This window comes from Lutra lutra, chromosome 3 (genome assembly GCF_902655055.1).
Source record: "Lutra lutra chromosome 3, mLutLut1.2, whole genome shotgun sequence".
NCBI lineage: Eukaryota > Metazoa > Chordata > Mammalia > Carnivora > Mustelidae > Lutra > Lutra lutra.
Window position 1 is genome coordinate 90779795 of NC_062280.1, and position 17209 is coordinate 90797003.

Genomic DNA, 17209 nt, shown 5'->3' on the forward strand with positions numbered 1-17209 from the left:
TAACATAGATTTAGTTGAGACAATGTATTTTCACAAATCTGTTTACAGCACACTTAAATTTGGAGTTCTGTAAGTAACCTTATTAGAGTTTGGTGTTAGGATTTAATTATTTGTCAGTTATTCATTGACCATTTACTGTGTACCAGAAACTATTGTATAGACATTATTGTATAGACACAGCAGTGAATAAAACAGCCGAAAAATTCTCGCTTATATGAGATTTGCATCCCAACAGAGAAAACATAATTTTAAAATGATCAAGTAAATTATTACTATTTTAGAAGATTAGGAGTGCTATAGAGAAAAATAAAGCATGGAGGAAGTCTCAGGGATGAGGGTGGTTTGCAATTTTATATTGAATGGTCAGAGGAAGTCCCACTAGAATAATGAAATTAAATGAAGACTTGAAATAATTGAAGAAGTCAGGCACAGACATGGCAGGTAAAGAGATTAGCAAACACAAAACCCATGCGGAAGAACATGCTTAGATTTTACAAGGAACAGCAAGGAGACCTGTGTGTCTAAAGCAGAATGAAAAAGGGAAAAACAGGTAGAAGAATGAGGCTGGAGAAATGAAGGAGGACCATAATAAGTAGGGCCCTAGAGATAATTCTAGAACCTTCTCCTTATACTTTTATTGAGATGAGGAGTCCTTAGGAAGCATTAAGCGGAGGAATCTCATGATATGACTGACTAAAGGAATCAGTATGGCTACTGTGTTGACAATAGGCTATGGGGGATAAGAGTGGGGGTTAAAAAGCTTTTCATTTAGAAAATCAGGAATGCAAAACAAACGTCACAATTTTTAAAAGCATAACTGTTTATTAAATTAAAAGAAAATTGCCATGTTATTTGTCACAATTTCAAGTGTTGATCAAAAAAGAAATATTATAAAGTATATAAAATATTACTGATACTATTCCTACCACAGCTTTTTTTTTCTTTAATTCATCTTTTTCTCATTCTCTTCACACAGTACTTTTCCTTTTCTTTTTTCCTTCTCTAACTTCTACACTCATGAAATGTCCTTCTATATCTTAATCTCCACATGTAAACTAGCATACTCCTTTTGAAATTTATACGTGCACACACACACATTCACTTTGTGGTAGAGTTCTCAAAATGGCAACGGACTCAAAACTAAAAAAAAAAAAGTCTCAGGACTTCTCAATAAAGATAGTTACTGAATCCTATATCTTCTAGATTAAGTGCCCATATAATGGATTATTTCAAAAGAAATACTTTCTCTGCTTAATGACCTACCCTGGCATATTTTTACAGTTATCTTTTTATATTTGTAAGAAATATGTATTTTTATTTTTATTTTTTCTCTGCAATGCAGAAATATGTATTTTTAAAAAAAACAAGCATGCATCCAAAAAATCATATAACATATTTTACTTACATGTAAACAGTTTAAATTAATATAAAAACAGAATTGTTTCCTTAAACATATTTTTAGGAGGACTTTGGCAAATTCCTACCTCTACTTCTGTGAGGTTGAAACTCTTTTTCCAATTGATTATGGTAATAAATAGCTGGGTATAAAGATTTGTGGTAGGATTCCCTCTCCTTGCACTGCAAACGTTTCAACATACGCTGATCTACGTAATTATCTTGTCTTTGGAAATTTTCAAGTGTGCTGTTTTTTATTTCTCGTAGTCAGAAGCCATGCATGTGAAGTGGATCCATATGGAATTCCCGGGGGATGCTCACACATCTGTCTGCTCAGCAGCAGTTATAAAACACGGACCTGTCGCTGCAGGACGGGCTTCAACTTGGGAAGTGATGGCAGGTCGTGCAAAAGTATGTTGTTAAAATCAGACATTTTGCCAGCAGCCACTGCTTCAGAATAGATTTTTTGTTTATTAATTAGCAACATCAACATCAGCAATATCATAAGACTTCAACAGGTGAAATTTGCCTGCAAAATGTACCAGCCATTTTTCTCGGTATTCAGAGTTTTTTGTTTGTTTTGTTTTGTGATAATGCAAATGAGAAACTGAACCAGGCTATAGAATCATTAAATTTATGGATCCCTGGGAAACATATTTTAGGGTATATTTTTAGGAAGATCCTTTCCCTAATTCCTTAAAGAAGACTTTTAATCTAATGAGTCCAAGTATTTGGTTGACCATATTTTCTGTTACATGAATTAAGTTGCTTCTAGTAATATGTGTGTTGTTTAGTCCAACAGAAATCCACATAAAATAATGTTTCATCTTATCCAGCATCACTGGGGAGTGAAATTCATTTCATTATTTAATTTTCCAGGTAACTGGAGCTAAACTAATTAAATATCAATCTAACAATTTTATTGAAAAGCTTTCTAACAGACATATCTTTGTTTTATTTTTGAAATATGCTGAATAATTTGTTTCTTATTTAAATAATAAATAATTCATACATGACTTTATAAACTTAGATTGTTGCCCCCAAATTAGTTAAATTTAGGTCTCTACTTGGGTCTTCATAATCAGATATAGTAGAATGATCCTTATGGAAACGATGTCCCTGTGGAGACTGTTGCCCTTTAAATGTCTCTCAATACCATAATTTTTAAAGTTATGATGACTGCTTTTTACAGTGCCCATTGTGTCTCCATTTTGTTATAGCAATGGCTTTTTTTTTTAATGTATCTCTGATTTATTAGGTTGAAAATCAGTAAACATGTTTTTTTTAAACATATTTTTACATGATTTCTTTCACAAATTTTTTAGGTTTTTAAATTTTTTATAACTTTTTATTAAAATTTCTGTTAGTGTTCCCTCTCTGGTCACTGTCTTGCCATCTCTTCGACTTTCTTGTCATGTGCTTACTGAGGACTATGACATTAGATCACTATTTTGTTAAAATTTTAAGTCTAAATGGTAGCACAAATATTTTTAAATCAACGACCCAGGAGGCTCCACTTTGATAAAATATATATATTAGTATTTTGTTTATATTTCTAACTTTGTATTAAATGCCAGGTCTCATGATCAAGAGATCCTCTGGATAAATGAGAGAAGCCTCAAGATGAGTGAAGTTTTGAGTGTGTGTGTGTGTGTGTGTGTGACCAGCCTTTAAACTGGTATGGCTACCACTTGAAAAGTGATGGCATGTCATAAAAAAATGCAATCTACACATATATACATACATATTTGCATGTATGCATACATACATACATATGTTTGGAGAAAAATAGGATCACAGTTGCCTAAGTTTCAATCGCCCTTAATGTAGTGTATTGATCATGGTACATTTACATTAGCAGAGACAATTCTAGTTATTTTAAGCAGGAAAAGATCAAATGCAAATAAATAGGTGCTTACACAATCAGAGATAATCCTGAAGCAGTCCTCAGTCCTCAGAACATCCCTCAAAACCACCATTGAACTACCCTGGCTTAAAACTGAAGACCTGCCACATTCAGAAGCCAGGGCATCAGGAAGCCACAAATGCCAATGGTAACTTCAAAAACACACCATTTTAACTGATACCCAGGAATTTCCACAACTTGCACCATGACTATTAGCTTTAGAAATATGCCACAACTGATAGTTCCCTACTGGTAAACAGAACAAAACAACACCCTCTTCCTTGTGTTTGATAAAACTCAAAGAACACTAATGTGGAAAAATTCAATATCTCCTCCAGATAAATACCAATAGAAGTAACAAAAGGCACCTTCATTTCCATATTATAAGCATGAGTTAATAGATCTTATTTTAAGTACTTAACACCAGACCCATTGCTCTATGAGTATTTCTGAACCGTAATTTTTAGTTTCAGTTGTCTATCATAGAAGAAAACACACTAGAAGAAACTTTAAAGTAGGTGTTGAATAACTAAAATAAGTGTCTTAAGTAAACAATGGGAAAATTGTTTTTTTCTTATTTAAAACACGGGCATCTGGGTGGTTTAGTAGGTCATGCATCGGACTCTTGGTTTTGGCTCAGGTCATGATCTCAGGGTTGTGAGATTAAGTCCTGAGATTAAGTCCTCTGCGCTCAGTGGGGAGTCGCCTTGAGATTCCCACCCTGCACCTCCCCTCCACTATTTGCACTAAATAAATAAATAAACAAATAAATTCTTTAAAAATATGAAAAACAAAGGACACACATATATACATTAAACCAATGAAATACTAGGTTTATCAATTACCAATGAAAATGTCAATTAAAAAGAAATGCTAGCTGGATGCCTGGGTGGCTCAGTCCATTAAGCATCTGCTTTCTGCTCAGGTCATGGTCCCAGGATCCTGTGACTGCGTCCTGCACCAGGATCCTGTGACTGCGTCCTGCATCATCTGGCTCCTTGCTCAGTGGGAGGCCTGCTTCTCCCTCTGCCTGCCGCTCCCCCTGCTTGTGTGATCTTCCTCTCTGACAAATAAATAAATAAAATCTTTGAAAGAAAAAAAAATCATTAACAGATTGAGTATGGTGAAACTAGTGTTCTTATACATTGTTAATAGAATTGAAAATTGATATCACTGTTGGAAAGACATTTGATAAAATATTAAAAAAAACCATAAAACAGTATCCTTAAAGAAATTATCCTTCCTTTGACTGAACAAATTCATTGTGAATGTATTTGTAATAATAAAAACCCAGAAACAATCAAAATATCCGACAATAGGTAAGCAGCTGACTATATCGTTGCCTCGTAATGCCTCTTAATAATTTCAATGTTGTCATTGAAAATAATGTTTTGGGGGGCACCTGGGTGACTCAGTTGGTTAAGCGTCTGTCTTCAGCTCAGGTGTGATCTCAGGGTCCTGAGATTGAGCCCCAAATTGAGCTCCCTGTTCAGCAGGGAGTCTGCTTCTCCCTCTCCCTTACTCCTGCTCTCTCTATGTCAAATAAAATAAATAAAATCCTTTGAAAAAAAGGAAATAATGTTTTGAAGACTTTAATGACAATTAGATATGATTTTTTTTAAATGAGGTACTGAAGTGTATATAGGATTCTTTTTATTTTTGTTTTTTTAAGATGCCTTTTTTTTTTAAAGATTTTTATTTATTCATTTGAGAAACAGAGAGAGAGAACATGAGCAGAGGGGAGAGGAAGAAGCAGACTCCCCACTGAATAGGGAGCCAATAGGGACTAGATCTTAGGTCCCTGAGATCATGACCTGAGCTGAAGACAGATGCTTAACAATGTGAGCCACCCAGGTGCCCCTAAGATTCCTATTTTTATTTTTTTACATTATTTTTAATGTTTTTTAAGATTTCTGTTTTTAAAAAACAAAATATTTATGCGTATAAAATTGGTAGAAATGTTAATTTTCAAATAAATCGGTACTTTTAAATAATATGTGGTACTATTTAAAAAAATACTCTTGAAAGTAGGTGGACACTGAAAGGCTATGAAGGCAATGAGGAAGAAGGATGTTAATATCCTTTACCATTAATTCCATTTCTAGAAATGTATACTTAGAGATCATCTAAGAAAATGTGTAAAATGCTAGGTTGAAGAAAAACATGCTTATCTCAGTATTATTATAATAATGAAAAGATAAAACCAATTGGGAACAGTTTGACAAATTATCATATGCTGACTATACTGAAAGAATGAATGTAAGGCTTAAAGTAATAGGTCAACATAGAAAATAATTTTGATGCTAAGATTTGATAATAAAAGCGGAATATAAAATTGAGTGTCCTCTTCTATATAATTAATTGTGCATTAGAAAAATAACTAAATTAATTAAGTTTGAAATAATCACATGAAGGAATACAATATAACAGTGGAAATATGTGAACAATGACTACAACAACCATAGGTAATATTACAGATGTAGTAAGAATAAAATTAATTCACAGAAGAATTCACACATGCAATTCAAACATGCAAAATCAAACAGTGTACTGTTGGGAAATACATGTAATATATGTACTAAAACTTGACAAAATACATGATAAAATAATCAGGATATTGGATGTCTTTGGGGTGAAAGGGGAATAAGAAAATAAGGAGTGGAGAATTGGTTTAGGGCACATGCATACCTTTCAGTATTCTGGAAATATTATTAAGATCTCTTCCAGATGCATGAAATTTGCTTTTTAAAAATATACTAAAATATAATAAATATCAACTTATATACATTTAATATTCAGTAACATAAATTTTAAAAGAAAGTGAGAGAAAGAAAATATTTAAACGGACAGTATTGTTTGTATTGAGGGTATTGAGTTTATAAGTAATTGCTCATTTTTTTCCTCTTTTTTCTCCAAATTTTTTATAGTTTAGTTATCTTGCTTTGCTAAGAATCTCACTTATGGTACTGTTACCCAATTATAATTGAGTCATTTGTATCCTCAGTTTTACTAAAACTCAGTATGTTTTCCCTTTTATATTAAGTATTTTCTTCATGGGGTGCCTGGGTGGCTCAGTGGGTTAAAGCCTCTGCCTTTGGCTCGGGTCATGATCTCAGGGTCCTGGGATTGAGCCCCGCATTGGGCTCTCTGCTCAGCAGGGAACCTGCTCCTCCCCCACCCCCCGCCTGCCTTTCTGCCTACTTGTGATCTCTCTCTCTCTCTGTCAAATAAATAAATAAATCTTTTTTTTTTTTTAAAGATTTTATTTACTTATTTGACAGACAGAGTTCACAAGCAGGCAGAGAGGCAGGCAGAGAGAGAGAGAGGGAAGCAGGCTCCCCGCAGAGCAGAGAGCCCGATGTGGGACTCGATCTCAGGACCCTGAGATCATGACCTGAGCCGAAGGCAGCGGCTTAACCCACTGAGCCACCCAGGCACCCTAAATAAATAAAATCTTTAAAAAAAAAAAGTATTTTCTTCAAATTGTATAAACTAAACTAAGTCAATTGCTCTAGAAATTAAAGAGCACGGTGTGTATTTCCACATGAAAGTCTGAAGGAGTCAACTCACTATGTAGAAAGAACTACAATTGATTTTAGCATATTAACCTGGTAAATAGTTTTTTGTTTGGAGTTTTTGTTTTTGTTTTGTTTTGTTTTGTTTCATTTTTGATAAGGGCTGTGTTGTACATCACAGTTACTGGCAGACAACATCAACCTCTTACATTCTAATTAAGATGTAAAGAAAAAAGTGAAGCTATAACTGGCATTTTATTTCATTTCTTAAAAAATAAATACATCACTTGTTTAGACATTTGTAATATATTCTCCTGCACGTTTGTGATACTATGTGATTCTATTTGTTTGCCTTTGACAGCCTTAGACGCAAACTCTGAGGCAGGGTGCTTTAAATATTCTGAAGTTTTTAGCATTGTCAGACATAATGAATGCTACAGTTAGTATCTACAGAATGTGTTAGATAGATTGTAATGAATTGTAAAATTAAATGTGCCGGATGTTTTAATAAATGTCCATTTTACTATTACCAGTTATCCAATGATCTGTCATGTTTTTGCTATACAGACAGTTATAGACAAAAGAATAATTAACTAAATATAACCCATTCATGGAAGTAATTTCTGTTTTAATTAAAGTAATGCAATTAGCTGGACTTCTTGCATCAAGATACATTTGGCATATTTTAGAGTTTAATTTTTGGTATTGAATTTAAAAAACGCTAATTGTGCCAGTTAATTAAACAGTGGCATTCTGCAGTGTAAAGAAGATTAGACAGCCTCAGTTGTTTGTGTTTGTAATCTTTCTTCTGCAGGACCGAAGAATGAGTTGTTCCTCTTTTATGGGAAAGGACGCCCAGGAATTGTTAGAGGAATGGACTTGAATACCAAGATAGCTGATGAATACATGATCCCCATAGAGAATCTGGTAAACCCTCGTGCTTTAGATTTCCATGCAGAAACCAATTATATTTACTTTGCTGACACCACCAGTTTCCTAATTGGCCGGCAGAAGATAGATGGCACAGAGAGAGAAACCATCCTGAAAGATGGTAAGTGACAATATGTAGTATTAGCACCAAACTGCCCTGGGATACAGCGCTGTAAAAGGATAAATCCAACATATGTCAAACTCACTTCAACCGGAACCTAAGAACTTACTGTTGATTTAAAAATAGTTGTTGATTTAATTTTCTCAGTAACATTATTTCTATCTGTTTTTCACATACCAGAATATTAAAACCTCCCTAATAAAATTGAACTTGGAATTGTCCACCACATTTTAAACATTACGGGAATTAAATTAAGCTACTTATTCACCTTCATGGAAAATGTAGATTTACAATTATATGTTTATAGTGCTATATGGCAGAACATAAGATTTAACAGGACATTAGAGACTTGTGTAATATTTGATTCTTACGAGGCTATTGGTCATGTCATTCAGAGTGCATTAAAAATATCAATGTCCCCATTGTCATTGCATTTCTTGCATATTGTTTCTTACTTTGTAAATCATTTAAACTGACTTCTCTGGAGTTGCCCTTGAAATATCTGTATTCACAGAGAAACTTCTTTATATCTAGTTTTACTTATAAATATTTATATGCAAGACTATATCTGCAAATTGCCTATATATGCCTATACTTTTTTAAAACAGTGTATTTTATAAATTTCATGGCTTAGGAACAACCAATTAAGTAACGCAATATTATAGCTTTGGTATAAATAGAAAATATTTTTAATAATCAAGCAAACCAAATATTTGAGTACTAGTCAGTCACCTTTAGACATATTCAGTAATGATTCTGGACCTGTTTAGTCACATACACAATCTGTTCACTTCTCGAATATTTTAAAAATCCTTGATTTAGGGAACATTAATTATATGTTTATTAGCTGAAAAATACTGTGCTAGCTATCTTAGGAGAGAAAAAGAATGTTAGAAAGTGGCTACTGCTTTTAGAGAGTTCATAATCTACCTTTGGAGAGAATATAAATGAACAAAAAATGTAAATGCTTTGCAACATTTAATTTAATTAAATTCAAATCAGACCTAAAGAAATATACGGTTATTGGAGAAAGTCCATGTAATGGATCACGACAGGGAGGAAGAGATGTCTTTATGTGAGTGTTCCTGGAGAACTTTGTGTACAGGAGAAGGTATTTGGGCTAGACTTAAAGAAAGAATGTTAAAAGGTAGGGGAGGATATTTCAGCCACCAGGAATTCCATAGAAAAAAGAAAAAAAAATCAAGTACTACAGAAAGAGGATGAAAGGGACATTATGTAGATCGTTACAGGATGTTTTGGTCATAGGGAATAGGGTCAGAGGAGCAGTGGAAAGTGAGAGGTCATGAAATGAAAAATGCAGAATGTGAGGTGAACAGGCTTGGAGAAAATCCTGACCAGCTAAGAGGCAGGAAATGCTTCTGAGCCAAAGAATAACGTGACTGAAAAGATATTTTAGGAGAATCAATCTGGTGGTGGAGGGCAGAATGGAGCAGAGAGGAAGGAGAGAGAATAAAAACAGATACAGACTGAAATAAATTACAGCATGAGTGGTAATGAGTGGTGGTCTCTCCTTACTTGGTGAGAATGGGGTAGGATAAGGAGATTATTCATTCAATTCAGATTCATTTTAAATCAAACCTTGAATGATAAAATGTACACTTCCCACATGTGACAAATGAAGTGTTAAAATGAAAAATATCCCTGATTTTGTTGTTGTTGTTTATAGTTTACTGTTTAAGACAATCTAAGGCCACCGTGACTTTTTAGAGAGCTAATTAGAGTTAAGATTTTCTTTTTTTTTTTTTATAAAGATTTTATTTATTTATTTGACAGAGATCACAGGTAGGCAGAGAGGCAGGCAGAGAGAGAGGAGGAAGCAGGCTCCCTGCTGAGCAGAGAGCCTGATGAGGGGCTCCATCCCAGGACCCTGGGATCATGACCTGAGCCGAAGGCAGAGGCTTTAACCCACTGAGCCACCCAGGCGCCCCTAGAGTTAAGATTTTCAAGAGTTAAGAATTAAGTTAAGAGTAAAACTTAAATTGGAAATGACAGAGGCTGTCTGCCTACTTTTCTCTGTCATGTGATTTCAGGTGATAGAAGATGGACAATTTTAGGACAATAGACTTGCACATTCTCTGTAAGCAGATATATTTGGATTGCTCTGATTTTGACCTAGAAATTTTCACAAAGGACTGAAATGTAACATGGAAGGTTCTTGGTTTCATTTCAAAAAGTGTCAGTTCCTGTGCTGTGACTGAATGTTCCAGCTAGTAATCCTAACTTTGATAGCAATATCTTATCAGTATCATTGGTTGGTCTTTGCATTTCATCACAGCAACAGGGATCAGTTCTAATAGCTACTTGACTTCCAGGCACATCTGTACAGTGTTGCTTTGGCAGAATGAAGGTTATGAGAACATTTTGTAGATTTCACACCTGAAATATACTTAACATTTTGATATTCCTCTGCAAGGACAGCTTAATGTCTTTTTGTTAATCTTTTTTTCTTACCAGGAGGAAAGGTCGAGAATAACAATAGACATTATGATATAAGATTAACATGTCAAAATAAAAGTTGTATTTGGAAAATGACAACTTACCATTCTTGAAATCAGACAAAAAAGAAATTCTATGTGTGTTCACTAATTTAGCTAGGATATCCACCCTCCGACCTGAAGACTGGGAGGCAATGCCTGGCTTGACAAATTATTTTGTAAGCTTCGTAGAAATTTTGAGTCTTAGATAAATTTGTACAGTTTGAAGTACAAGGCTATAAAGATTTTGCTGTTTGTAAATAAAACATTAATATCTTGGACATCTTTTATGTAAGCTTAGATCCTTTCTATAAAGAAAGAAAAACACCAACAGCATTTCTAAAAAGGCCCACCTCTATTCATTCTTTGACTTTTTTTTCTCTTGGAGGTTTATGGAAAACTTCCTAAAGGTGGTATATCCTATAGTCTGTAGAATCTTATAGGCTAAAACAGTCGTTAAATAAAAGATAAAGGAAAATTTTCCCATTGAGATACTTACATCTATCTCAGTAAGTACTGAAAATGTCTATGAAGTGAAGACATATTAGCAACTTAATTAAAATAGACTTCTGTAAAGACATAGCATTTCCAATCTGTAAGTTTTTTATTCTCTGGAATTCTTGCCATAATTTTTGAAAATTTTTACTGTTTCTTTTAATTAATTATTTGATTTATTTATTTATCCAGTTAGTAAATAAAATCTGCAAATGCCTTCACTAGTCTAGGTGCTATTGTAGGTGATGGCAATGCTACAGTTAACAGGATAAAGCTTTCTATTTAGTTTGTATCTAAATAGTGAGAGGCAGATAATAAACAAACACGTATATGAACAAGATAATGATAACTGCTGTAGTGGAAATAAAGTAGGATGCTGTGGTAAAAAGTAAAAGGTGTTATCAACAGGAGGCAAATTAGACTAAGTGGTGAGGGAATTTAAAGTACCCATTCTTCCCAGTTGTAATTGTTACACTATCTAAGAGAACAAGATAGATGATCTTTATAAGATCAAATTCACTTTTATTTTCTTGGGTGTCTTGTCCAAGATTCATTTTTCATTGCAGTATGAATTGTAATTTTCAGCAGAAAGGGAAAAATGTAAATATGATAACTTACTATTCAACTTATTATTGTATGCATTCTGTTAATGCAGTACTTGTTTCTAAACTATATAAATTAATTCTACTGGGATACATATATCCAAATAGAAGACATGTTAAAACAATCTTTCATATTGTTCCATATCTTTAAAATATTTTAAAAAACACTCAAAGCATTTTCCCTGAGTTTGAAAGTTATTAATGCCTGCAGCTATAACAGAAAATCTGTACTTTCAATAGCTCCCATAATTAAACTGGAGATTTGAGGCCACCAAGTTTGTGATAATTTGTTACAAAAGCCACAGGAACTAACAGAAAACCTGTGCTCTTAAACGCTTTTTATACCGACCTTATGTATATTTTTCTATGGTAGGTTCTATTTGGTTGAGATCTGGAGTGGGTGCATGTTTCCACACCTCAGACTCCTCCTTTACCTGAGGGTATTTACAAGAGCCATAAACTTAGAAAACAATAAATAACTCTGGACAGGATACAACATAGGATCTTTTTTTTTTTTTTAAGATTTTTGTTTATTTATTTGACAGAGAGAGAGAGAGAGGGAGAGAGAGCTCAAGCAGAGGGAGCAGCAGGCAGAAGGAGAGGGAGAAGCAGGATCCCCACTGAGCAGAGAACCTGATCTCAGGACCCTGGGATCATGACCTGAGCTGAAGGCTGCCGCCTAATAGACTGAGCCACTCAGGCATCCCAGGATCTATTTTCTGATATTATGAACAGAAGTGTAGCCAAGAGGAAGGGGTAGGAGTCTTTCTGTGCAAAACATATTCTCCAAATGACATGTTTGAAGATAATCTGTTATCATACTGTGAAAGGGTAGTGCCTTATTGCTTGTCCAGCATGTGAAGGATCAAGCCCAATTCTTCAGCTCAGTTCTGTCCCCAGCATCTCCATACTCCCTCCATGGATTTTAGAATCCAACAGTTCCTCCAGTTGGTTGGTTTGAAATGTATGATAGTATGCCTGGAACATGATTTAGTATTCATCATTGTAATATTTTGAACTCTCACTATCACCACCACTACCACCACCCACCCACCCACACCCTCCGATCCCCCCCAGATATGACTACCAACTTAGAATCCACTTCAGAACTCTAGTTCCAGGCCTCTACTCTAACTGATCCTAGGGTGGCTACTTAAAACAGATTACAGGATTTGATCCATTCCCAAAGGACACCAATCTTAGTGTGATATTATCATTTTCTAGAGATCATGGTTTGTTTTTGGATATCAATGAGCTCCCTATTGTATAATTCTCTAGGAATGTCTAGTGTATCATAAAGATCCAGTTTGTTGTGTGTGTATTTACTTTATTTTTAGTTTTATTCCAGTGTAGTTAATATACACTGTTGTATTAGTCTGAGGCATACAATGTAGCAATTTGGCAGTCCCATATATTACTCAGTGCTCATTAAGATAAGTGTACTCTTAATCCCCTTCCCCTATTTCATGCATACTCCCACCTGCCTCTTCTCTGGACACCCTCTGTTTGGTCTCTATAGTTAAGAGTCTTTTTTTTTTTTTTTTTTTTGGTTTTTCTCCCTCTCTTTTTTTGTTGTTCATTTGTTTTGTTTCTTAAATTCCTCATATGAGTGAAATCATATGGTATTTGTCTCTCTGACTGGCTTATTTCACTTAACATTATACCCTCTAAGTCTATCCATGTCATTACAGATAGCAAGATTTCATTCTTTTTCATATATGAGCAATATTCCATTGTGTGTGTGTGTGTGTGTGTGTGTGTGTATCTACTGCATGTTCTTTATACATTAATCTATCAATGGACACTTAGACTGGTTTCATAATTTGGCTATTGTAAATAATGCTGCAATAAACATAGGGGTGCATATATCCCTTCAAATTATTATTATTATTTTTATTCTTTGGGTAAATACTCAGTAGTATGATTAGTGGGTCATATGGTAGTCCTACTTTTAATTTTTTGAGAAACCTCTATACTGTCTTCCACAGTGGCCACATCAGTTTGCATTCCCATCAACAGGACCTAAGGGTTCCTTATTCTCCATATCCTTGTCAACACTTGTTTCTTGAGCTTTTGATTTTAGCCATTCTGACAGGTGTGAGGTGATATCTCATTGTGGTTTTGATTTGTATTTCCCCGATGATGAGTGATATTGAGCATCTTTTCATGTGTCTGTTGGCCATCGGGTTGTCTTCTTTGGAGAAATGCCTGTTCATGTCTTCTGTGCATTTTTAATGGGATTATTTGTTGTGGGTGTTGAGTTTAAGTTCTGTGTATATTTTGGATATTAACTCCTTACCAGATGTCATTTGCAAATATCTTCTATTCAGTAGGTTGCCTTTCACTTTTGTTTGTTTTTTCCTTCACTGTGCAGAAGTTTTTTATTTTGATGTAGTCCCAATGGTTTGTGTTTACTTTTGTTTCCTTTGCCTCAGGAGACCTATCTAGAAATATGTTACAGATGATGTCAGAGAAATTACTGTCTGTGCTCTAATCTAGGGTTTTTTAATTTTAGGTCTCACATTTTAGGTATTTCATCCATTTTGAGCTTATTTTTGTATATGGTATAAGAAAGTGGTCCAGTCTGTTGCATTTAGCTGCCCACCTTTCCCAGCACCATTTGTTAAAGAGACTTTTTCCTTGCATATTATTGCTTCTTCTGTCAACAATTAATTGACTATATAATTAATATATGCTAATATCAAAGTTTGTTATACACATTAATTAAAAAATATAATGTGTTTTTGTTCTCCATAAATAATTTTAAATTATTAATTTCTAAAGAGATAGCTAGAATTAAAGGTTATAAAACTTCCCATTCTGATAAAAAGGTAAATGGTGGGAAGCACTATTGCTTCAACCCTAATAATAAAAAGTTTGATTAATTATATTATTTCTAGGCCTTCTAGTCTATTGATCTTTGTGTCTATTTTTATGCCAGTACCATACTGTTATGATTACTACAGTTTTGTAATATAACTTGGAGATTGGAATTGTGATACCTCCTGTTTTGTTTTTCTTTTTCAAGGATGCTTCGGCTACTTAGAGTCTTTTGTGGTTCCATACAAATTTTAGGATTGTTTGTTCTAACATGATGTTAGTATTTTGATAGGGATTGCATTAAATCTTAGATTGTTTTGGGTAGTATAGACATTTTAACAATATTTGTTATTTCAGTCCATGAGCATGGACTATCTTTCCATTCATTTGTGTCATCTTGAATTTCTTTCATCGGTGTTTGTAGTTTTCAGAGTACAGGTCTTTCACATCTTTAGTTAAATTTATTCCTAGGTATTTTACCATTTTTGGTGCAATTGTAAATGGGATTGTTTTCATGATTTCTCTTTCTGCTGCTCATTATTAGTGTACAGAAATGCAGCGGGTTTCTGTACGTTCATTTTGTATACTGCCACCTTACTGAATTCATTTATCCATTCTGGTTGAGTTTTGGTGGTCTGCAGGATTTTCTACATATAGTATCATGTCATCTGCAAATAGTGAAAGTTTTACTTCTTCCTTGCTGATTTGGATGCTTTTTTTCTTCCTTCCTTCTTTCTTTCTTTCTTCCTTTTTTAAAGATTTTGTCTATCTATTTATTTGAGCGAAAGTGAGATTGAGAGCATAAGCTGGGGGTGGAGGACAGAGGGAGAAGGAGAGGCAGGCTCCTTGCTGAGCAGATAGCCTGATGTAGGGCTCGATCCCAGAACCCTGCTTAATCGACTGAACCACCACATGCCTGTGAGGGCCTTTTTATTTCTTTTTGTTGTGTGATTGCTGTGGCTAGAACTTCCAGTACTATGTTGAACAAAGTAGTGGGAGTGAACATCCTTGTCTTGTTCAAGGGGAACAAGACCTTATGGGAAAAGCTTACCCTTTGTTCTGGGATGTCAATGAATGTCAGCATTATTAACTCTCTGTAATTTCTTGTCATAAAGAGCCAGTTTTATAGTGATAAAACAAACATGTTACAATATCACTAATGAATTATGTTAGAAGGTTCCCATGAACTTTAAATAATGAGTATGCCTTGCAAAACATCTTAAAATTAAGAACAAACTTTTATTCTCTGCTATTAGATTACAGGTGCATATCAATCTGATTTTTCTGACATTAACTCTTAAAGGAAAAGCTCTGAGACTTTGAGACATATGGACTTTGACCAACCATTAAAGAAATAATGAATACATTTATCAGTCATGAGATATTTCCTAATTACAACTTTAAAAAGAGGTTTGTGAGCATTGGCAATTCTTGAGAATCTAATGGATATTGCCCTACTGAGTAGTAAGGTTATAGTGTGTTTGCACGTACTGACTCTCACTGACTATCAATAAGATGTTTTTTCCAGAATTCGCTGGAGATTTGAATCAAATATGAGTTCACTTTCATTGTTAATTTGCAAATATATATTTCTCATATTTTTATATTTCTCATGAAGTATATGAGATATTTGGGAAAAAAAAAAAAAAAACCTCTCAGCCAACATATATGTCTTTTTGTTTGAAAAGTTGACATGAAAAGAAGAAGCTTGAAATCTGGATTCTAAAATACAGTGTCATAAAAAAATGGGGCGCCTGGGTGGCTCCGCGGGTTAGCCTCTGCCTTCGGCTCAGGTCATGATCTCAGGGTCCTGGGATCGAGCCCAGCATTGGGCTCTCTGCTCAGCAGGGAGCATGCTTCCCCCTCTCTCTCTGACTCTCTGCCTACTTGTGGTCTCTGTCTGTCAAATAAATAAATAAAATCTTTTTAAAATAATGGAATTGGTGATGTTGTTAATGAATTTGGGGAAACATAGAGAAGATATCTTTCCTCTTATTTGTTTCCACACCAGGCATACAACATACTACAAATACGTGGATATACACATTAGCTGAGAATAGCTCTAGAAGCTTCTGCAAAAAGTCTATTATCTTGTAAATGCCAAATTGCTGGTAAGGTCAAAAGAGAGTATTGAAAATACTTAGTAATATCTAAAGTACCATTAGAGTATTATTAAAGATATAACCATTGTATTAATAGATATTCTGATCAGTATAATTTTTTGCATATTTTAAATAAATTGCCAGTTCTCAGTATAATTTAAAATGAAAGAAATGCATTCTATCCAGTTGCTTAATTATTCTTATATATTATGTGTTTTTTATTTGTGACTTAAGAAATCACTTAGGAATCCTTTATTAACCCAGGACTGCTATTGTAAACATCGGCTATAATTGTACTATTGGTTAAGTTAATACAAACTTCTGATTAAAAAACAGTCTTGGCTGACATGACTGTGGGGGTCCTAGAGTAGGAAATACGAGCTCAAGTTGCAGGGCCAGATGATATCCACAACACAAGATGAGCAAACTTCCCTTGAAACTAGCCATTTTGAGAGGACTTTAGGGGAGTGGTAAGTCATCGTATGTGTAACAAATACAACAAAAATGTGACTCTGACCTATTTAAAGCATAACTTTATATTTTGTCTCCCATTTGGTTTTGAAAATTTATTTTGTAAACTCTCTTACTAGCAAAAGTTTTGACAGCAAAACTTGATCAAGTCCCAGTCCTTTCTGCTCACAACTAGGCAACTGAGAGGCTTCTCAGTCACTTTAAATCGTAAACACAGCATCAATGTGGTAATTAGAACGTCTAATCCATCCAATATATATATATATATATACATGCATATCACAATTCTAATTCAATATATCATCAAATCTTCCCTGCTTATCATTTGTGTTGTCTTCTGGCTAGAAGCCTGAAAAA

At 34.3% G+C, this 17209-nt stretch overlaps 1 protein-coding gene across 1 annotated transcript in view; it reads left to right on the plus strand.

Annotated features, from left to right (window-relative positions):
* The window catches only part of LRP1B (LDL receptor related protein 1B), a 1982574-nt gene that overhangs the window by 1129394 nt on the left and 835971 nt on the right, over positions 1–17209 (plus strand). The window contains 2 exon segments of the mRNA XM_047722477.1: positions 1663–1806; positions 7631–7867. Coding sequence (XP_047578433.1) covers positions 1663–1806; positions 7631–7867 — 381 coding nt within the window.